This window comes from Calonectris borealis, chromosome 7 (genome assembly GCF_964195595.1).
Source record: "Calonectris borealis chromosome 7, bCalBor7.hap1.2, whole genome shotgun sequence".
Lineage (NCBI taxonomy): Eukaryota > Metazoa > Chordata > Aves > Procellariiformes > Procellariidae > Calonectris > Calonectris borealis.
In genome coordinates this window covers 26,031,342-26,055,593 of record NC_134318.1, presented here as the reverse complement: position 1 = coordinate 26,055,593, position 24,252 = coordinate 26,031,342, and the positions used below count along the sequence as shown (strand labels likewise).

Below are 24,252 nucleotides of genomic sequence, written 5' to 3'. Positions count from 1 at the left end.
TGATGTTTACTATACAAAGACAGAGGTTAAAATGATTAACATGTTTCCTTTGCTTTCCTGTCACAAAGTAACTTTATTCCATTGGCTTTCCAGAAGGTTGCATATGTTTCTGACAGTTTTGCTGTCTAGGTAGTTTCTCAGAAATCACAGATCTGAAGAAGAAAGTCAAGCATCAAATTTCAAAGATTACCTGAGCTGCTAGCAGTGGCTGTGTGTCTTCCATTTCAATTACCGTATCCTGGCGAGGTGCAGCAGAGAGTAGACTAACTGTAAGCCAAAGATTTTATTAAGGCAATACAGTGTAGGAGAAGTATCTACTAAACATCTTCATCAGATTTGAAATCCAAACAGTTATGGAAGATGTAAAATAATTCATTGGCTGTAAGTTTGATCCTCTAAAGAAAGCAATTAGTTGCCATTTTTTGCTAAAAATACACAATATATTTTTGTCCAGGATATGCAAACATTTCTCAAATATATAGAATTAAAAAAAGAGTAGAACTTAGAAAAAGTATAGCGGAAAATGTCAGCATTGTATTCAGAGCATTCTTGCTGGAATACTGGATCATTACTTTGGTACTTAGTGCAGGGGTAATGTGCAGGTAGTTAAATTCCAAGTTGATACTAAAGAGGAACTTCAGGGAACCAGTACACTAAGTCTGAGTGTGGACTTGCCTTTGCACTCTGTCCTCTTATGCTCCACAGAATATTGCACTAATTAATACTCTGAGTTAGATTTTTTTTTCTTTCAGATCACATTATCTCCAAATAAGTACACAACATGAGATGGCTATTCATCAGTACAGTATGCAGAGTAAACACTGAAGATAGGTTATTCTAGCATCTCATAAGAAAGTGGAACTTTTCATTTTCCAGCTGTCTACCTTTCAGTTGCGGTGCAATGTCTTCTTTAGTAGTGTAGGGGTCACAGCGAAAGCTTTCCAGTAAATTAATAGTACACTGTCCCACGATGGGCTTCCGTCCAAATGGTCTGTGGTCTATTACTTTAATAACAAGAGATGGACTGTATAACTCCTCTTTTGGCAAAAGCTAAAAATGAAAGGTTAGATTTTGTTTATAATGCAAACAGAAGGAAAACGAAGAATAAAGACTTCCCCCCTGAATTAGAGCTGTTACTTCATTTATTTAATATTGAACTACTATGTTCTATGGCTGTATGGTGAATGAAAATTTCTAACCTTATATTATGATTCAATAGAAGTCAGTAAGAATAATTTTAATTGCCTCAAATCTTGAATTTTCTTGACTCTTGCACTGCACAGCTCCCATCCTAGCAGTAGGAAAGTAGCCATACATCTACAGGTAAATTGATGCCTTTTCAAATATATATATATATATATATTGCACTGGATTGTGCATATAAAATTGTATAATTTATCAATGACTGTACAGACATGTTTACATGACCTTTATTAGAATTTTTAGGCTCAGTAAATTGCTTATGTTAAGTCAAAAAAGGATTTGCAAGTTTTTCTGTTCATTTTCCCAGGTAACAAGCAATAGAACGAGAGGAAATGGCCTCAAGTTGTGCCAGGGGAGGTTTAGATTGGACATTAGCAAAAATTTCTTCACCAAAATGGTTGTCAAGCATTGGAACAGGCTGCCCACGGAAGCGGTGGAGTGCCCATCCCTGGAGGTATTTAAAAGACGTGGCACTTAGGGACATGGTTTAGTGGTGGACTGGCAGTGTTAGGTTTACGGTTGGACTCAATGATCTTTGAAGGTCTTTTCCAACCTAAATAATTCTATGATTCTTGCATAACAAATCCTTGACCTTTAAAAGTACGGGATAACTGTTTTTGCTATAGATAGCTGGTATATAGTTTTTTGCAACTTACAACTTTCATGAAGAGAACAGAAGATGGAAAATTTGGTGTCTTTTTGAGGTTTTTGATCACCACAGATTCTACCATTTCACCCCCACATTCCACAATGAGACTCGGAGACGTAACAGGTGCCAGTTGGTAATTTTTCATATTCCGCAACCCCCAAGCCAGAATCTGTAAAATAAAATCCAATATCAGCAAAAGTGGGAGAGATATCAATATGTTTAATACGATACTCAAAAAGTAGGAAAGAAGAAATTAAGTCTTTTCAATAATAAAATGTGACTGGCAAAATATTTCAAGTTAATGGAAAAGTTAATGGAAAAAATGAAACTCAAAAACAAAGAAAAAAATCCCCCATATTTCTCACTATGAAACTTTTTTTTTCTTGAAGCAAATACACAAACTTACTATCTAGAGGATGAGATGACTGTACTTGTATTCAGTTAGTTTAAGAATAAACCATACCTCAACAGCAGTGAGTTGAACTACTGGTCTGATTCCTTGAGGTACCATGTAAAGCTTTGGTGCTCTTTGTGATGGAAGAATTGGAAGGTTGGTGCCACCCTATTAAGACACAAACATGAGTATTAGTTTCTCTCATCTTCCTTAAATGAAACACCTTGCAAGTGTTAAGACAATTCTTCACATTCTGACTCACTGTCAATATATTTTATATATACGTACACATACACACAAAAAAAGAAATGTATACCTTGTCCCTCAAAATAAGTTCTGCAGCAAAAAGAATGTCTCCACTAGCTTTGCCGTTATTTGTTACAGGATACCAGAGCAGTTTTGGTGTGATGTCCTCTTCTGGGGTTAACTTGACCATGGGGGAACAAACACTTCTTCCAAGAAATTCATCTTTACCCTGCAACCAAAAATAGCAATTGTAGCCATTAATGTTATTCTCAGTTAATATAAATAAATAAAAAAGCAATCAGGGTAAAAAGCTTCACTTACCACTTGGTCACTATCAAAAAGTTCAATAACAACATTCGGTGGGTTTTGGGCTACTGTCTGTGGGTCCCCATAGATCTCAATTTCATTAAGTATGAGAGTTTGGTCCCATGTAGGATTTAGAGTTGAATGAATGATCTCAGTTGTTTTGCTTTGATGGAGGAAAGAAACATGAGCATACGGATCTGAAATATCATACAAAGATTAAAAGCAGAGAGTTACAAACAAAACCCCATCAAGCCATAAGGCAAACAAGCACAATTTTTATCAAATATAGTATGTTAATTTTTCTTCTGTCATTACCAGTTCTATAAGCCATTCTATACAAAACAAAAGCCCACACATAATTTAGGTTTAATAGAGCAAATTCCATTTGATTACTAAATAGCTTCCTTTATACAAGTCGTGATTAAGAGAGCAATAAATGAAAATGATAAAACATCTTGCAAATCAGAAAGAGAACCTGAAAACTAAAATGAAACACTGGCTATACTAATCTCCTCTTAAATACTATCCGTAGAAGCTTTTTTTTTGTTGTCTCCATTGATATATAACTGTACAGCCTCATAAATAATACAAATAATTCTAGCTCTGACTAGTTGCCAAACAACACATTCTCCCAGGCTATGTCGCTCAGATCAAGCTTTAGTTTCAAACATGCTTATTTACAGCAACCTCTTCTTGTGAAACAGCTGAATGATTGAAGTGGTCTAGGCCCAGTGTTTGGCAGGTGTTTAAATCATCAAGAGCTCTGTAGAAGGTATCTGGTGATAGTTATTAACATTTCCTGTACAAATTGCAATTACTAAGTACTAGAGGCTATTTTAAAGGTTATCTTTAGGTCAGTTTCAACAGCTTCTGGCTAGGTACCTGATCAGAGTTTTACAAAATTTATCTAACTCTTCAAACTAGTTTTAGAGGAAAATAAAATGTAGATGTGCTAGTTTATGTGTGACTGCATCTGAGGTACCTATCTTGAATTCTACATACGCAAATTAGAGGCATTTATTATTGTTTCTTTGTATTGCTTTTAAGTGGTGCATATTGAAGTAAGACCAAATATACACAGGCAGCTGTACAAAAACTCCCTAATTTCAGAACACAGCACTAAAATATCTATAGCTCTATATTTTCTGTAACAAATTAACAAATGCATTACACTTATTCAAGTATTAATGAAAACAGGGAGAAAAAGAAGGATGCAAATGGAGGTTGATGGGGAAAGAAAATTCTAAGCTGCTCATTTCATCTTTATCTTTGGCTGAACTTATTTATAGGAAGAGTAAAGTCACATTCTTACAGAATCTAATTTCAATTTGCTCTCTGACTTCCCAGTGGAATTTTAATTCTAATTAGTAAAAATTAAATACTTGATAACCTGAGTATTGAATTAGCCTGACTACAGAGATGCCAAATGGATACAACACTGTTGGAATACCTAAGAGCTGGAAACAAAAGGGCAACAGGTACACTTGTATAAACAAACAAAACCCATGCTTATTAGTAAGGCACAGTGTAGTTTTCTACAAGTTTATCTCAGTAATGAATTAATATAAAATACTGAACACTGAGAGGCAGTTGGTGACATAACAGCCATCCAGCTTTCTTCATCTTTGCTTTTGTGCAAGCTTCCTGCAGGACAGCTTAGGAACTGCATATAGACTTTGGTTAGAAGGAGAAGCTAAGGCATAGCGAAAGGATTGGTCATGGGAAATTCAGACTTTATTTGAATTCCTGTTCCCTCATTGGGAATTTGTTGGCTGCACATTCAGAGCACTACTTTTTTGGCAGCTTCTGGGGCAGTACTAACCAAATCTGGATCATACGTAATGAAGCTGAGACTTCCTTTATGGCATAGTTTCAGTAGCTGGCACCTATGCACAGACCTTAAGGATTTAAGATACTCTATAGCTAAATCGAGTCACTAGTTCATTACAGAAGTGGGTTTTCTGCACCATTAGCAGGATTTTTCCATACCTGAAAAACTGTCTTTGTCTAAAGCCATGAGATTTCTTGCCTGGTAGACGTAACAGCGAAGGTGGTAAGTATATACTCCTGTATCAAATAAATAAAAAAAGTTCAACTGCATTATACAGGCTTCTTTTCTGTAATGAAGATATTCTGAGTTTATAAAAATGCCTTACACATTTTAACTCAAGCACAAGCACTGTAATAACATTTCTGCTTTTCTTTTCTAGTGACAAGTATACTAATACTAATGAGCTAGCACCTGAGAGCATTTGCTCCAACACAACTTAAAGCAGAAATGAAAAAAACCCACTAATGCTATTTGGGCTTTTTTCACCTTATGATAGTCTAAAAATCCTTCTCTTCAAAAATTCCTGTTTGAAACGGTGTGATAATCTAGCTCCTCCAAAGAGGATCAAGAACTGGGCATTCCTGTGCTTAATTTTACAGCAGTTGCAGGGACCTGGGAGTTTCACATTTGTAACTATTAGCTGTAGGAAATTATTCCACTTGCAACTCTGTCTCTTTGGCTAAAAGATTAGGGGGAAAAAAAAAATCACTGCAGGCAAGGTGGAATAGCTTAAAAAGAAGATGTGAGTGTGGCCCAAACCCAGGACAGCATGTGGCTAAGTTACTACAGCTTTTCTTTACAAGATGTCAGCTCTAACCCTTTCAGCCCTTGGAAAAATCTGAGCCACTCATAGCCTCAATGAGCTGAAACCTCTAAACTCTGGCAGGAAAAGGTGCCATTTTCCTCCTATTGTGGTCATTATTTAAAAGAAACTGCAATAATCTTCTTCAGCTTCTGAAAGACAAGATTTAAGATTTAGGCACCCATTCCCAGCAGGAAGATCAAATTCTATAGCGTCCAAATTAAGACAAGTGTTCCAGTCAGAGATCCTCAAAAAGGATTTTGAGTCTTGGGAGTGGATGGGATTAGCCTCTATTCCTAACACTGGTGGCTCCCATCTCAATAGTTTTGTGAATCCCATTACAGTGATTCCAAGGCATTTAAAGCCAATCCCGGTTGGCAAAGTTACAGTTTTGTTCACTTTGCCAGCTCAACTACATGGTCTTACTGCTTCCTCTGGGTCAGGCATTTGTCTGACTACAGACTGAGCTGGCTAAGTGAGCTAAAACAGCACAAAATTAACTGTACGTACATCTTTTCTGTTGGCTTAGCTCCCTGCATTATTATGGAGGGACCCTAATGCTAAAAATGCATCCTTTAAGGCAGCCTAAAATTCAGGTGCTGCAATAGTTAGCTTTAGAATTCCTGTTCCATACAGTTTTTAAAAATGTCTGCATGACACTGGACTGAAATATCAAAATGACTAACTGTAATTTTTCTTTTAGTAGCCCTATTTAGGCTACTATTTAGGCCCAATCAAGGATCAGATAGTAATTATAACAGAAGGTATATAAACCTAGAGGTAAAACACAAAGAATTACAATTCTGTTAGAGACCAGGAAGAAGCAGACATGATCTATAAGAAAGGAATTGTTAAAGGACCTACTGTCAAAGTAGCAGGAAACAAGTGGTGTATTGGCACCAAACACCTTTGTAGCTGACTCCTTGGTTTTGTCTGAACTCTTCCCTTCTCCGTCATCGACAGTAGTGTCTGCTCCCTGAAGTTTTATATATAGGAAAAAAGTTACCATGTATTTACAAACACAGAAGGAACCTGATAGAAGTGGACTGTGTGTGGGAATATACAGGTTTCAGTCTCTCCTCCAGGACAAGGAGGAATTTACCTTCCTGAGTAAATGTACTTTAAAAGATGTTTACTCATTTCTTGTTGCCATTGAAGCTGTGCAGAAATCAGATCCAGTCATTTCATCTTACTTTCCAGAATGTCTTACTTCTGGAGATACACTAGCTACCTATTAGCTCTTACTGAAGGAGAGGTTGCAGGTCTTCTGCACTGCACTGTTGCAGAGAACTGCTCTAAGGCTTTATCCTAGCAACACTCCATGTAGTCAGGAGAGAAACCGAAACAGGAATTTTTAAACTCTGTAGAACCAAATTAACTGGAGAAAGAAAATGCTATCAATGAATCATAGGTCGACATTTGGCGCAAAAAAAGAGAAACAAACCAAGAAAAAAGTGCAAACTTTTGTTAATGCTATACAATCAGACTCAGAATCATTATTTTAGAAAAAGTAGCCTTTTCACATTATTTGCTCCAATTTGTATTTTGATAAATAGAGCTCATCTATGAAGTTCTGTTAACCTGAAAACTTGAGGAATAATTACATTCTGATGATCTATTTGTGACATAACATTCTGGCTTTTCCAACACTTTGCTATTCTTTCTTGTGTTTGGTTGTTTATACATGCAAATACTAATCAGAGGCAATTATTTCAGTGCCTGTTGTTTCTTGTGCTGATGTTAATACATCTAAATTATGTGCATTAAAAGCTTGAGCTATCTTTTCACTTTACTTACAGAAGGCTCACCTAGTAATTTGGCCTTTTGCTCTAAATCTCACGTAATGTAATAATAAATATAATTTGAAAAATAAAATAATAAGCATCTTATGCAAGAGTATCTACTCTGACTTCAATGGTCTCTTTCAGACTTTAAACAATTTAAACAATATAAACTGTATTAGTTCCTCAGTTACATATCAATCTAACAATTCAGGGACTATAGCTGACATACTTAATTGTTTATTTACTGTAAATTAACAGATCGAACTTTTAAAGACTTTTTTGACACTCTGTCCCTTACCAAAGCACCTTCAAGTTTAAAGATAGCTGCTGCACCATGTGTCTCTGACGGAGCCATTTTTCGTCTCCATCGTCTTCGACGGAAAGTATCAGAACTGCGTTGTTTCCAGTGAAATTTCCAGCCAATCAAGGAAGCGTATTCCCATCCTTCTTGATCTTCATACAGTGACATTCCCTGGAAGACATAAATCCTTGTTACCCACAGTGTTGTATAAATGTAATGGAAAAAAACGGCAGTTGCTCTGGCAGGCATAATAATCTCCTCATAAACCAAAGCGGGAAAAATCAATTTACAAAAAGACAAAGAAAAGGAATATAATGAAAACATACAAGGTTGTTCTAGATTTTTTTGTTTAGTATTAAATTTTTTCTTTATTCAGGAAATGAGTAATCTCATGCGGTTTTTTTTAAAAAAAGAAACTCAAACTGTTACAATATGCAAGTCTCTGACTGCATCTCTCTTCTGCTTACCCTTCCTGCTGTTACTGCTTGAGCTGGATCCCTCTTACGTTTCCGCACCATTCTTCGTCGTCGATGTGTATGGTACATTTTCTCTGCAGGAACCCATGACTTTGGTTTAGTGTCTGGAGGAATAGTAATTCCATATTCCCACCCTAAAACAGAATTGATTAGTTGGTATATTTCCAGAAACACAAGCAAGACACAAAGAAGAAAAGCATGGGAAACAGAGTTGTTATACCTACAGAGGATGAAGCTTTAGTCACACAAGACTATTTGATATTGCAAACCCTAAATGCCCAATAGCTAGGGGGCAACTGATGACATTTTATGATGATGCTATGTTATAATATATATGACAATAAAAATCTCAACAGTAAAACATATACGATACATTTTAAGTTCTTTTCTTTGCATTCTTGTTTTTTCAACCGTTAGGTGTATTAATACCACATTTTCATAGAATCATAGAATCATTAAGGTTGGAAAAGACCTCTAAGATCGTGTCCAACCGTCAACCCAACACACCATGCCCACTACACCATGTCCCTAAGCGCCTCATCTACACGTCTCTTAAATACTTCCAGGGATGGGGACTCAACCACTTCCCTGGGCAGCCTGTTCCAAGGCCTGACCACTCTTTCAGTAAAGAAATTTTTCCTAATGTCCAGTCTAAACCTCCCTTGGCGCAACTTGAGGCCATTTCCTCTCGTCCTATCACTTGTTACTTGGGAGAAGAGACCAACACCCACCTCGCTACAACCTCCTTTCAGGTAGTTGTAGAGTGCGATGAGGTCTCCCCTCAGCCTCCTCTTCTCCAGGCTAAACAACCCCAGTTCCCTCAGAACTTCACCATAGGGAAAACTCATCCTTAAATTTAAATAAGAGTGGAATGTCCTGTGTACTTTTGCAACTCCAGCAGCTTGGCTTTTAAAGGAACACCAAATATTTGAACTCTGATCATAAAACTTTAAGAATTAGTAAACCTGTTACTGTATTTTGGCTCTACATATTGTAATTCAGTTGTCAGGTATTTTGGACTCAGACTTTTATTTAGATTGATCTCTTATTAAAAAGTTACTGCAGACTCCTACCAGAAGTTCCAGTTAAGACAGATATCAGTACTCTTTAAGATAAACAAAATCTTTTTTTCTATTCAAATAGCTATTTATTTCACTTATATTTAAAAGCAATAACTATTTGAGAGTTTTCAGCTGTTTTAGAATAAATTAAAATTCATTATAGTTTTCTGGGCACCCAGAATCTTCTACGACCTTGCCTTTTGCTTTTATTATTCATTTTCTTTTTGAACCATCAAATCAATATCCTGTAAATACTTTGCTGTGAGAGATTGACTGCTTTTTCCTATTGCTGTAGAATCCAAATTATGGTCTTATGAGGTTGTTTATATCACAACTTTCTAAGATGGTAACAGTTTTAATTTAGTGTAAGTAACAAGCATATAAAAGTCAAAGCAACTCCAGGAAAAATGGTGGCTCTATGTGCTTAGGATTTTCTAACCTGATCAGGTTAGTAGTACATCTAATCTGAAAAACTCTAACAGCATCAGATTCTTCACAGAAAGACTTTGAAGTCTTTTTCATTTCAGAATTGCCTAATAATCAGTTGCATACTGTTAAGATTTCATCCTGATCAGTCTTGCATGGCTCCCTTCCCACACAAATTCAGTGCAGTTATTCTGCTTTCAACAATATAGGAATCCTTCACACACTTGTGTGGTGTGTGACCAACACAAACAGGTTCTGACTTCCTGTCTCCAGATCTCCTGATTCACCTCTTAGCATTGCTTGGTGACTTGTCCCCTGGCTTAAGACTCTCAGTTAAATTACCAGATAGATCCAAACCTGGCTTTGCCACATATTCTTGGTGCAATTAGAGAGGCTTCAAGTCCCAACTTAAGCTTCTGACTTCTCTAAAAAACTCCCAATTACTGCTACTAATCCACATCTTACAGGCCCGATCCTACCCATTGGACTGCATTAACACTGGGCTTGGGAAAAATGTTTTGGAAACTTATTTCAAACATGGATGGGTTCTAGTGCTATTTCCAAGCACTCTGTTTATACGTACAGTTTTCCCAACTGGAACCTCTCATGTTAGTAGACTGTTGTTTGCATTAGCCTTCATTTTTTTTAATTTGTCAAAGCTTTTTGCTCAAAATTGTCATCTTCTGCTGCAGTTAAGACCAATGGTACAGCTTCTTAGATTATGTGATTCTCTCTCTAGTAGGCACTTATAAATGCATTTATTACATATACTGTTTAAAATGCTGGTCTCTTTTGATCCAAGAAAGGCTCAATGAGGACAGTGAGTTTGATGGAACAAACTGATTAAAATGGAAATAGAAACAGATGCAGACAGTGAACACTTTCTCCATGTCATTTTATCTGATTCCTTAAATAACTGTTATCCAAATATTTCCTTGACATTTTTCCACAGGGCAACCACTATCATGCTCAGGACGTTGCTACAGTCTTGACATGCGTCCTCCTTCAGTATAAGCTATGACAGATTGTCCTAATAATCAGCAGATAAAAAGTAAATCCTACCGTGCTCATCCACTGCTCGATTTAAATCAGATTTCCAAGCATCATCTTCCCACATCCATCCAAGAGGACACGTGAACTCACGTGGCGGTGGAGCTTTTTCTCCATTCTTTTATGTAGGGAAAACATAACAGTGCTGTGCATTAATAGATGAAATAATACACTGTGTAGCAAATCCTAGAACTCCTTCTCTTAAACCTTTACTTATCCAGTGAAAAATATGTCTCACCACATCTGTGTAACTCTCTTCAGCTGCTTTCCATTCCCCTCCAGGATAGCGACTCTCATTTTCATATACTTCATCAGTAAACTCAGTATGACCAGCATCAGCTTCAGTCAACAAACTGCAAGTCCGAAGCAAATATAATACTAAACCAAATGTATTTTAGTTAGCTAGAGAATATATAAAAACAATGTACAGAATGTGCACACGTGCTGGAATTCTGGATTGTCCATCTTTGTGAAGTTCTATTTATTACAGAGTAGAGTGTAGCCCTCACCTATATGAGGGCTACTTATTTCCTTAGAATGTCTTCCTAAAACTGAAGCAACTAGTAGTAGTAAGCAATAGGAGGAACATTACTCATGAGTGATTAGCAGGAGTGTTTTAACTGCTGTGTTATTCAGGATCTGCTTTCAACACTTCCTCTTGGAAAAAGAAAAAACATTTAAGTGTAGGAAAACCCAGACTGCACATGACAATTATACGCACCTGTAAGATTTACACATCTAGCTACGCACTAAAATTTGACAATGTACTTAATTTTGTTCCCCTTTATGCTGTTGACAAGGCAAGTAATCAGTTGGCTAATATTTTTCTAACTTGCAAGTAAAAGAAATAAGAGAACATTAAATCAGAAAAAATAGCCTTGATTTCCACTTGTGAACTGTGATTCACTAAAAGCACTAAAGTATGTTCTAAAATGCCATCTCCTGGTCAAATAAAGCCATGCAGATTATTTTCCAGTAAAAGCAGATACAAGGCATAAATATGCTTATGCATTTTAACAGTAGGGTTTTTTTCATTATCTGAGAAAATATCTCCATGTCTGTTACTGCTTTTCTTCATGTCAGATTATTCATTGAAATAAAAACTCTTCATTGAAATAAAAACTCTTCATTGAATATGAAAATAAATCCATCCATTCATACCTATAAACTGGTATGATTTTAAAATGGATCAAATAATAGCACATATTTGTCCTGCACAGTTTTTCTGTAGCAACAGTCCTGTATTTTTTTTAACCATCAGAACACAAGAATTTAAAAGGGGCTGAACTTTTTCTGTTAAGAAAAAAGAAAATAATCTCTTTCTCATGCTGGCTTTTGTTTATGAAACAAGTAATTTACCCAGGCTGGTTTAAAGTGTGGCCACACAAATAGCTGAACTGGCACAACTCAGGAGTTGAAAACCTCTGTCAGAGCAAGACTGAACCTTCTAGAGCTGGGGGAGGATTGACACCTCATGAATTCGGTCCGCTGGGGGAGGAATTGTCATATGGCATCACAACCTTAGGTTCTGAAAACAACCCCTGCCTTGAGTCAGTTTGAGAGAGAACCTGTGACAGTTGTTTAATGAGGGCAATGAAACTTCTCAATATTTAGTGAAATAAACACAAAAAATCATCCACTGTATGCGAACAACCATGCAAATGCTGTAATGGTGTTGACACAACATGAACTGCAGATTTATACTGGATGTCAGAGTTAAGTTTCTATCTATGGAAAATCTAGCTATCTAAGGATCTTGTCTGAAACCATCACAGCAGGATCTGAGAACCTCACATAGACACAAGTGATCCTCACAGTAGCTTTCTAGGAAAGGAAAACTATTATTATCCCTTTTTTAAAGATGAGGCACTGAGACACAGATAATATAGGCAATATGCCCGTCATGACATGGACTTCTAAACTGTAAGCTGGTTCCTAGGAAATGGATGCGTTCTTTCTGTTGTATGTTTTATTTTACTTTTTAAAAAAGGTAATGTTAATTTTAGTGTTATTAACTAACTTTGACTATTGGCTGGCTTTTGCTGTCCTAGAAAGTTCAGCTTAAAAATCTCTTTCTCAGCCAAGAAAACAGAGAGGAGTTTTTACTCTACACTCTGAAATTAAACTCCTTTATTCCTGCCTGCATAAAATTAAAAAAATCTGACCTTCTTTCAGGATCAATCATCCATTCTCCTTCCCACTCCCAGCCCTTCGGGGGTAGAAAGTACTCTCTTTTCAGTTTGATTTTTCCTGTGACATCGGAAAACTTGTGGCGACCAACAAGTCCTGAGGTACCCCACTTTCCAAAAAGAAGAGCCTGATTTTCATACTGTTTGAGAAGAAAGAAAAAAATCAGTACTTTAGGAATAATAAAAAGCTTTTAGGAGAGGGAAAAAAAAAAAAGAAAAAAAAAGAGATTTATGTAACTGTTACAACTGAAACATTCTACTATACCCTTCCTTTCTCTGAAATTAAGTACTCCCTTCCCACATTACTCTGCAATGTCATCAATTTCTTGCTTTCATTTTCTTCTATGCTGTCTGGTAAACAATGATTCCACTGCTAAACTATCTTCTCAAATGCCTCTCTACAACTACAGTCAAACTTCCTCCAAATTAAAGTTTTGTTAAATAAAATTCCGTTACATTATTCAAACAAGTTTCTTCCGTTCCCTAAACACATGATCCTCTCATTCTTTTCCATCTCAAATCTCCTCCTATTTATAATCTCTTCTTTCATAACATGTAAAACTGAATTATAGTCTTATCATGGAAGCTACCAGGGGCACGATTCTGATATCAGCCCAGTTTATATAGTATATTTCCCTTTATGCTAATGGAATTATTTGTAGTTTATGATGGTCTTGAGTTTTCTGCTCTTATTCCTGTAAAATTGTTGCATTGCTGTGTGAAGAGCAAAAAATGAGATATTCAATAGCCTCTTAAACTCTATACTTAAGTAATGGCTTTGAACATCCATTGACTATTTTAAGTGACTTACTACAGCACTACTGAATATTTAGGCATAGGTGCGATGGTGACACAAGCCTCTGTAAAAATGTCGTTTCATTAGCTATTCTACTGATATTGGATTATATGCACCATTAGGTGATGGGGCATGTAAAAGAAACTTGCCACTTACCATTATCATTCAAAATCTCTATTATATGCTGTGGGACTATTTCAAGCATTTTTATTCCAAATTCATTAACTCTTACCATTGAAATGTTATCATATTATAGCCTTTTGTCAGCAAAATCTACAGGTTTTGACCAGTTTTTCCTGTAACAGTAAATCTTCTACTGCCACAAAAGAACCATTATTAAGCAAAACCACTTGTATCCAAGTATCATTTGTAGAAATGAAGAAGCAATTAAAATAAAAGGGTTATTCACATGCCAAAACATAATGGTCTAGATCCCAATCTTAATTACACTGATAAAAATCTAAAATAAATGTCTTTGAAATCACTGGAGTTAACCAGATTTTTACCTGATTAACCAGTTCAGAATCTGATGTGCTGAAGTTCCTCTGGTAGGCACAATGGACTTGATCATTAATTGCCTTGAATGGGGTCTACTTGTTTCAGTGTAATAACTACTCTCCCTTTCTGCCCAGCATGCAAAAAAAAATTTCAAAAGAGCTCCAATTTCATTGAATTCCTAACACTCACGTCCAAGTTTAAAGTAAGAAAGCAACGATGGACATACCATTTCTGCAAAAACACTGAACGTTCCCTCTGCAAAGGTATTAAACTTCTTTTCAACTGCACTGAGCCCAAGCCAAATGTTAATTCGCAACTCCACAGGCACTTTGACATCTTTCGTCTTGTCCTGTGGGTACTGGCACACGAACAAAAAAAGTTATTTGTTATGTTATGCAGGTATTGTAGCTTTCAGTAAAATATATACAATAACACAGAGATATGAGTAATAATACATGATTTATTTATCTCTTCCTGATCTGCATTTCCTCAAAAGGCAGTAATAAATAGTTCAGGAAGGAAACATTCTTTAAATGGTATCTGCCTAGGGCACGTAAAAACCAAATACAGTAAGAGTAGTATCATCCCTGTTCCTGTATATTCTCTCCCAAGTTTCATCCAGCAATGAGTTTTTAATTATGACAATAACTTAAAACTTCAGTGTTGATGTTAGTGTTTCTCGTCAGGAGACTCTGGAAATGCAGAGATTAGTCAGAATGGTTCACTAAATGTAGAAGCATGATAAGGGTCCTTGCATAAAAACATGAACATACAGGTTTGTCTGCATTGAAGCATTAATCAATATAACTACGAGTACATTGACAAACTCTGTAAATGCTACTGTTCCACAGTCAGAATGCCTTTTTTCTGCTTAAGTTTTTTCCAGTTAAAGACAATATAAACTTACATGGAGAAAGACATTCCTATTCAAGAGTAAGACTCAATGCAGAGAGACATACTAGGGAACTTCTGGATGTAGACACACTTCTGGATGTAGACACTCTATTACTTGCAGAAAACCATCCAAAACTTTGAATAGGTTTTTGGAACTTCTCTGACTTACACTAATTATTCCCTTTGAAAGTCTCCATTCACATCCAAACCCAAAACACCAACCCCAGTAACACTTTAAAAGTCCTATGACAATTTTAAGCTCTTTCAGAAAAGCCTCAGAGTTAGGGGCTGATGCTGATTCTAATTGGCTTATGATGAACTTTACATTACAATTTCTGTGATATTTTGAAGAAGCTAAATGCAGTTGGCTTTTAATCTGTCCTGAGTTTTGACACCTCATTGTTCATAGTTTGTTTGCACGTTTCATGCTCATTTCAGAAGGCATCACAGTTTAGGGAATTAAAATTGGTTATTTTTTAAGGGGAAAAAAAAGAAGTACCTTTAAGAAGATTGTTTGGGTCCTTCCACAATATTTACCAGATGATTCGGGGCTCGTTGTGGAATACAGCACTTGGTGTGCAGGAACACGAGCATAAGCCAGTCTTTTCTCCCCTCGGATCATCCATATGATTACATCAGGCATACTGTTTTGTGGCTGTGGATTATTTGTTGGGAAAAGAAAGTTAAGAATGATGATTAATAGAATGTTAAACTAATCTAATGCTTAGACAATAGAAACATAAATTAGGATTTATGTCAAAGGATTTATCACTTAGAATCAATAATTAACATAAATTTATGATAAATATAGGAAATTGTTTTACTTTGCAAGTAACGCAATATATAGTTCTGAAACAATCATTAAAAATACCATTGAGATTGTTGGAAAGCAAATAAGTTTTATTGAAAAAACAACAGTTCCTATATCTTTTGCAAATTTTTCTAGAGACGTTTTGTATCTCAATTCCTTTATGGTGACTATAGTGACTGATCCCAAATGTTAATGCTTTGGATTGACCTGCTACATATTTAAGTGCTTGTAATGCCTCCACGTTACGGGTAAGATCATCATAAGACTTTTAGCAGAAGACAGAAACAGCCTTACTATCTTTTTGCAGCTTTGTGCACACCTTTGTATGCTAGCTGCAAGTCTGCAAAATCAACTTTTTTTTCTTTTAAATCAGTAACTTTTCAAAGCAGAAGTGACAAAGAAAAAATAAAACATTTCTACAATGTTGTGGTAACCAATTATGAGAAAACTGAGATGAAAACTTAAGATGTTGCTGAAAATTTAAAAAAAAAAACAGAAACAAACAGATTTAACTCTGTTAGAAGTTGATTACTATGGCTAACAAGCTGCCCAAGCACAACATATATCCTGCAGTCCCTGAACCAGCAATGTGACCTGCAATTCTGGAAGAAAGGAAAGGACAAAATACTGTCACTTTAAACAGAATAGAGTCTATTCTACAAATCACAGAGTGGTTATTCCCCAACACATGATCTCAGTGAGGACAGTGAAGCTAACACACTACAACATTATATTTAAGTAAATTCTAATTCGAGAGGGGAACACGTTTACCTTCACAGCATCTAAAATTACTATTCTAAGGAGAGTGGACATTGCTTGATCAGCAGTGAACATTACACCAGTTTGTGTTAGACAGCTATTTCTAAACTAACTGAATCACTGGTATTGTGTAGTACTAACCTCTTCACTCAGTTGCAGTAATTTATCCAACCAGTACTCAATTTCTGTCAGAGTGGCTTTCACATCAGTAGCTTCATTTCTCATCCTTGCTGCTGCTTCTCCAATCTGTATGAGAGACTTGAGGCGCAGTTTTTCTATCTGAGTGTCAAGGACTGTAATGTTAGATTTGCCTTCTATGAGGGGAAATGGTTTACTGAAAAGAGAATATTTATTATGGTTAATAATCTAAGTGGATTTTATTTAACCACACACTAAATGCAGACATGCATACAGTGGCAACAGATTGAGTGCTATTATTTCCTGTGATTGAAAACCACCGGAATAGTGCTATGGCATCTATTTCTGCAGCGACTCCCACCTGACGAAGTGTTTACAGTACGCAAGGGAAATGCTGTGCTTACATAACAAGCACCACCGTAGAATAGCTGGAGGTGTATGCTCTAATGTAATTGCTGCTAACCAAACCAAGCAAAATCTATATCCCTATATATTCAAAATAGAAAATTATTGTCTCAGAATGTACATCTCCAAAGATGAAATCAGTGCCTTCAGACCCAGATTAGGTTCCTTTCCTTCACTGGAAACTGTAAATTCTTAGAAACTCAATATACAAATACAGCTTGTGTCTATGACTAGAGTTTTCTAACCCTCTGGCATGAAAACATCGAACTCTAAAGAAATCCATGACATGGAATTTCTGAGTCACCAGAGGGCAGAGTAACAATTCAATGGAACCAAGAAATCCCACGGCATCATCTACGGCATCCTACCACATTCCTGGTAGAGCCCAGGAAAAATGAGCTTTTTTGAGTTGGTGGAGGCTTGAGAAAAAGACAGCTTTTTAAAGACCAATAACTATATCCCTTTAAGAGAGTTCATTAAGAGGTCTTCAATATGATACTTCAAAAAAAAAAAAAATTTCCAAAGACACTGCCAAGTTTGAAAAAACTGACTCTTCTCCAACCTGTTTTTAATGACAAGCCATGCACTTCTAAGGGGTTTGATTCTGCAAAACCTTGATGCTGACTATTGTGCCTTCCACTATAGTTAGTTCTACTAATCTGAATGCAAGTGCTGCCTGCCCTGGGTGCAAGTACTTACACATGAATCAAATGTACCAGATCAGAACTTCCAGAAAGCCACCTCATTTTAGGTTTAAATAGTGCACTGAAAACTCTCTCAAACTCCTAGCTCATTTAAACTGTAGCACGGCAAGGAAAATTGTTCTGTGAATTCAACACAGGGAATTATGTCTTTGACACAGGTTTCATGAGTTTGCTGAAAAAAAACATAAAGAGCATTGTATCCTATGCACAACAGGAAGCCGATTTGTTTGATATATCTAGGTGCTATTGCTCCATAATTGTTGAGCAATAAGATATTTTATAAAATAATGGACTGAACTAACAACAGTGCAGATGAGTGTCAGGAAGACGGGCTGACATAACTGACATAAAACCTGAACTTCCTTCACTCACTAGATGGCTCCATGTGACAACAGTTTGCCCTTCACATTTTGCTTTCCTGAAGTATGTCAGCTCTTTCTCTCAGGTATAGAATAGAATACAGCAGGTATTCTATGAAGTTACTAGTTTATATTTTGACATAAGCTTTCTAACATATAATTCTTTGCTAGTATATACTGATCTCCACTGTTCGCTTTTTCCTCTGTTCACTTTTATATTGGCTCTACAGCTTGATTGAATTTGTTCTCTCATTTCATATTCTGTTATTTCCTCTACTGGATAATAACCATTCTGTCATTTTCCCTTTCCTTTTCCTGTGCTGTTTCATCACCCACTTGTTTAATGTTTTTCAAGTGTCTCTCCCCACCTCAATGTCTCCTTCTATTAAAGTCTCTTTCTCATACAATTCCTTCCTCTCTATTTAGAATTTATTCTCCTTCAAAACCCTAAGTGCTGACTCCTATTGCCTTCTCTGAACACTCCCAATACACACAGACATGTTGACTAAAGGCTTATTCAAAAATACCATCTTTATGGCCCTTAAGCTCTAAATAGCTTTTAGATTTTTTATTCTGGGTTTACCAGTAAATCACGAAATTTATTCCCTCTTCAGTTTCAGAAATAACATTGAAACATGGGTGAACAAAAGGTACATGAGAAATTCTAAGGAAGGCAAGATGGTAGAAAGGCAGCAGAGACCCACAATTTCACATTTTCAGAACAGTCCTGCCTTAGATTTTTTCAAGAGATGCTGTTTTATTAGTGTCAGTGACTAAGATAAAGGAGAATTACAAAACTAGATGGATAGCAATATCCATGCTATTTTACTACTTTCAGAGACTTTTGGAATTCCAGTTCTCAGGTCAGTTCATAGGGGTAATCAGTTTTATAGTCCTTAGAATTTGTTTTCTGTCTTAGCAAAGCCAATGGCAAAGATTCTGATCAGGCCTAGAATGATAACGTAAGAGATAAAAAAAGGTACTTTTACCTTATATCTTCTGTAAGTTCATCAATCAGCTTCAACCACATCTCAGCTAATTGGTTTTCAGAAATTTTAGCCTGCATTCCTGATTTTAAGGTGGCTAAGTTGGATTGCTGAGGAATTTAAAAGAAAATCTTTATTAATCTTATTTATTAATCCTATTTATTTGTATGTATAAAGCCCAAATCAAAAGAGACTCAGATGTTCAAACTTAATTTATATTTAACAGGACTATTCCTATGTTCTTTCTCACTATATTTAACAAAACATGATATTGCACCTAACTTCCGAAGCAAATAACAGTTCTACAGACTTAACATGCCCCTAACCAACACCAAGGACTCTTCCTTCCTGTGGGAATTCCCTGCAGTTTCAAGCAGGTGTGACCTATGATTAGCAGTGCCGTTTGTTACACTGAGCTATGTTTAATTTTGAATAGGACAAAAGGAGGCAAAAGTGTCAGAAAACTGTTCCATAATTTGCTCAAAATGTCACTTTTTGATTACACCTCTGAATGAAAAAAAGTAAAAATGAAAAGCACATCAGCAAAAGAAAGATCTTAAGTGTCTTACCAGTCTTTCAGCCATGTTTAGGATTACATTCAGAGGGTCTAATCTATGACTTATGTCCTCCCAAAAGGAAGTCAGCGTTACAACTGGCTTTGTGTTTGCCCACGGCAAGTAGTAATAATAATTACCTAGTGTGAAACATTTATATGTTAGAATTAGAATTCATGGCAGGAATACATACTGTACACTGCACAAGTTGCTCTATTTATTTCATTTATGTACTACAATTCATTAAGAACGTACAAGCTAGTCCAAACTTATCAAAGGATTTGCATTTTTCAGCCGCTGCAGCATCTCTGGGATGGTGAACTTTTAATTCAAATTGTTTCAAAATCCAATAGATTTTCTTCAATAAATTATCTGTTAACATGTTCATTATTCTTTCCCATAACTTACTGATGTAGATAGCACATTAATGTAAGTGTATCTCTGAAATAAAATATTCAAATAATTATTTTCCAGAGTAAACCTGATGACTTCATTTAATATACAGAAAAAAAGAACTCCTAATGTTTGCAGTTAATGAAAAAAGTTAGAGCCAAAATATATTTTCCTGTGATCTAGCTAGGTGGTTTTCTTCTAAGCTGCCAGACACCTGGTTTAAAAACAAGTTTTTATTTTATTCTAAATCAGAATGTTCAAAGGGTATTTTCCCTATTTAATCCCTAGTTTTTAGATACCTGTAAAATAATGTGATTTTTTTCTTGCCAATTTTCCTGTACACATCTAGTACACGGTCAAAAGATTTCACTGAATTCTGTGAAAATTTCTTTAATAACCTCAGTAGGCTTTGCAGCATGTATTCCATAAATGTAACTTCATGTCAAAAGCTGTGAAGAGCCACATGTTCTTTTCTGTCACGTTTTTAATAAGTTTTTAGTGCAGTTAGGGCTGTCATTCCAAAACTATAAAATAGCATCTCGAAAAGAGAATTTTACATTATTTTATCGCCATACCAGCAGCGTCCTTACCATCAAAAACAGCACGACTGTACTGAGTTGTTGATGCCAAAGGTTTACAGGTGGTATCAAACTTGTTGCCATAGTTACCAATGCTAACTTCAAACTGGATAGGCTCCCCAGTGTCTTGCAGCATGGTAGCAGAATGAAACACAGCAGCCAAGCAGAACTTCCGTCTGCGCTGGTATTTCTACAAGAAGAACCTTTTTAATTGTATTTCAATATTGGTAAAACAGGATCCACAATTACAGAAAACAGTAACAATTTCTTAATGGAAATAATAATTTTAATATTTTTACTAGTTTCTGAGGAGCAACCAAAAAGATACAATCTGTGCATAAAAAATTACTGTATTTGAGATTATAAAAATGTTTCAAATTAACATTTCATGTTACGAGGGTATGACATTTTTGTAGCCACACTATCAATAACCACCTCTCTTATTTCTGAGATTCAACTCAATTGTTTCAATTTTATTAGGTTAGATCACTCTCCAGAAATAACCAGCCAAGGCACATCTCCATTACCACACTGACAATAAAACAAGATTTACCTCAACAACCAGTAAGTCATCATTAGGAATCATCTCTAACTTTTTATTAACAGGTTTGCTTTCAAGTATTGTAGATAGTTCAACCAGAATTCTCCCTCTATAAGCAACTCCTTCTCCCTGTAACATAATCACACATTGAATCCAATTTTATATATTTCTCCTAAAGTAGCATACTCTTTCTTTAGCTGTACATGATTCTGGCTTCACTGAAGTGTTCTCAAAACTTCTGCAGAGGCATGGAGGTACATATTTGAACAAATGAAATAAAGCAGTTGACTTTAATTAATGCTAGAAGTGAAAAATATATATTTACGAAAACAAGGAAATAAGAAGTATAAATGCATGCAGAGATGCAGATAGTGAAAGTCATCAAAAACACTTCTGCTCCTTCAAAAACACCTTTAAAACAAAAATAGATAAGAATGGAAAATACTATCGTACTTTCTTATTAAAATATTATTCAAAAAGAAACACCAAAGGGAGTGTAATGTGAAATAAAAAAAAACCATTGAAATGAATTAATTCATTGATTAAAAACAATTGGGGTTAATCCTTTTATTAAAAACAATGAATAAACAAACTGACCTTTCCAAAGTTTAATTCGTCGTATGGGTCTGGGAATCCAGTGTATTCTCTTGGACTTCCGTAGAAGTTTAGGTAACAAGGCCCAAATGTTGGTAAAAAGCCAACTTCAGTTTCTCCAGTGTTTACTAACAGAAAATATTACCATTATATCTTTGTTAATTATCATTCAGAGCCAGAAAAACAATTAACATTATTATTAAACCCAGTTGAACAAATGTTAGATATTGGTTAGGTATTAGTTATTAGTAAGGTAAGAACATTTTATTCTCTGGGTATACTATATGAATTTAAAGTACTTATACCAGTGACTGTACTTGTTCCTAACCTCCTTCTTCATTGTACAATACTTCCTAGATACTACTTCATGCAGTAAAAAACCCACAGAATAAACAGAACTTCTGCCCCACTCCAAATATCAGGTTTTTTCATTTATGTGAAAGAATAATACACTCTTACGTTAACAGAAAACATATTTTCTAGAAATAAATGAAACTGAGTAAAAGAACATTTGCAATCATTTAAATGCATAGGCCGTTGTTCTAGCTAAAGAGCTACAAAAAAGATGCACACCGTAGCGGGGAAAAAACCCTACTGTTTAGCATAGTTAATTCAAGTGTTTTGATTTTTAGTATAATTTTTCTGTGGTTATACTTCAGGGTAAAACATAGACTACTGCCAACTCTAATCATAACTGCTACAGTGCATTGTTTCTCACAAACTCCCTTTTCAGTAAGCTAAAATTCATACAAGACAAAGTCTGCAAACTCAGTTAATTCTCAGTTAATTCCAATGACAATAAACTGTAATTTGTATACGATTCTTATTCCATGACTAACAAATTAAAATTTCCCAATGTCTTAATTTAGCTTAAAAAAAATTAATAAGGAATTAGATATTTTTGTCAGTTTTAATAGCTAAGCTAGGGAACTGCACACCAAAGCTATTCTTTATTTTCAGATATTTAAGGTATCTGAGAACTTGAAAAGGTATTTCCATTGCTAACGCTTACTGTCATAACTTCATATTTTTGAACAGTGTTCTTTTTTTTAGCAGAAAAATATATATAGGGAAGCCTTAGTCATAATACTACTTTTATCTTTCAGGTTTGCATTCATGCCTTGCAAATTTATTAGATGAATGAGATTCTAAAAAGCTCTTTTTAGAGCCAATTAAAATCTATACTTAAGGGAGTTAATTGTTCTTTCAGTAACAAACACATGCCAAGACTATTGATTGATAAATTTGGTAAGTAGCACAAAAAGAATTAGAATAAGGTAAGCAACACACATACAGAAAAACACTGCATAGTTTTAAGGAAGCAGGAACGATTCTATATTCTTTTCCTTCTTGTATCCTAGCTTTTGTCATGGAACAAATGCTCCTGGTGTAAAAAAAGATGAGAATCATGTTCTAAACCTTGTAACAAGTATCACTTAGAGTGATCTGCAGGACAAAGAAGGATGCATTTATCACCCGAACGGATGGCTGAGATAAGAAAATGAAAATAAAGGATTACACCTTGTATGACTTTGCCACTGTGACTACTGAGTGACACAAATGGATAATAAAAATGACTGTGATGTCTTGATGGAATTTCCTGTCAACACAAAGTCACATAAAATCTGCAAAATATAAAATAAAGATTTGCAGTTCTCTGTTTTGCATTTGGATACTTTCACATCCTTACATCTGAATCAGAAACAGATCAAAATTTGAATGAAAAAGAATTCAGACTCCTGTTGGAATATCGTCCAATTTTTTAAAAATTGTAACACTGAACTGCTCACATCAGATCACAATATGACTAGATTTAAGGTACAGATCTGTGTTGAATTAATACATTCACTACTTACTGATGCTAATGAATTAAACAGAATATAAATTTAAAAACAAAACAAAACAAAAAACCAAACACATCCCCTCCCTCCAAACCTGGAATAAAAAGAATATTTTTTGTATTTGTTTACATTTAAAATTCAATTGTCTACATTTAGAAGGCTGATGATCACATATTACAGAAAGCAATTCAAAAAAATTATTTCAGCCTTTAAATTAATATTACTTTATTAAGAAAGAAAGATAGTAAATGAAGTATTTGTGCAGATGAATGTTTGTTACCTTTCAGCTGCACTCCAATTGTATTTATTTCTCACTATATAATTAATTACTACGAAGTCTTTCAAAACTGGATGTCAACCTAGACAGTTATGTAAAAAGCTGTCTCTCCAGGTTTTAACAGAATCAGATTTCATTTTTCAGACTTTATTTATATAGCTAGCTAAGCATAAGCACAACAGCCACTAATTATTTTAGGCAGTTATTTACTTCTGCAGGGCTCTGCAGCTGCAAATACAGTTGCGATCTCATAGTTAAGTTAAAAATTGCAGGCCATTGTTAGACTAAGCACTTTATAATTGAAGCAACTGCATGCTGAACTCTAAAACACAGCTTGAAGCACCAGCCAAACAGAAACATTTTCAAGCCAGTTCCAGTGCCAAAACTGTTTTATACAGTTAGTTAT

General features: G+C 35.4%; 1 protein-coding gene across 1 annotated transcript in view; it reads right to left on the bottom strand.

The window, feature by feature from the left end:
* Positions 1-24,252, bottom strand: part of MYOF (myoferlin) — a 75,276-nt gene that overhangs the window by 15,688 nt on the left and 35,336 nt on the right. Inside the window, exons 19-39 of the mRNA XM_075154715.1 lie at positions 21,732-21,856; positions 21,147-21,263; positions 20,606-20,783; positions 19,638-19,762; positions 19,072-19,178; positions 16,618-16,810; positions 15,406-15,561; positions 14,239-14,370; positions 12,695-12,858; positions 10,768-10,882; positions 10,542-10,647; positions 7,984-8,126; positions 7,514-7,687; positions 6,296-6,407; positions 4,788-4,865; positions 2,814-2,995; positions 2,563-2,721; positions 2,316-2,414; positions 1,860-2,021; positions 885-1,050; positions 191-267 (exon numbers count right to left, since the gene is read on the bottom strand). Coding sequence (XP_075010816.1) covers positions 191-267; positions 885-1,050; positions 1,860-2,021; positions 2,316-2,414; positions 2,563-2,721; positions 2,814-2,995; positions 4,788-4,865; positions 6,296-6,407; positions 7,514-7,687; positions 7,984-8,126; positions 10,542-10,647; positions 10,768-10,882; positions 12,695-12,858; positions 14,239-14,370; positions 15,406-15,561; positions 16,618-16,810; positions 19,072-19,178; positions 19,638-19,762; positions 20,606-20,783; positions 21,147-21,263; positions 21,732-21,856 — 2,870 coding nt within the window. The remainder of the gene's footprint in view (positions 1-190; positions 268-884; positions 1,051-1,859; positions 2,022-2,315; positions 2,415-2,562; positions 2,722-2,813; positions 2,996-4,787; positions 4,866-6,295; positions 6,408-7,513; positions 7,688-7,983; positions 8,127-10,541; positions 10,648-10,767; positions 10,883-12,694; positions 12,859-14,238; positions 14,371-15,405; positions 15,562-16,617; positions 16,811-19,071; positions 19,179-19,637; positions 19,763-20,605; positions 20,784-21,146; positions 21,264-21,731; positions 21,857-24,252) is intronic.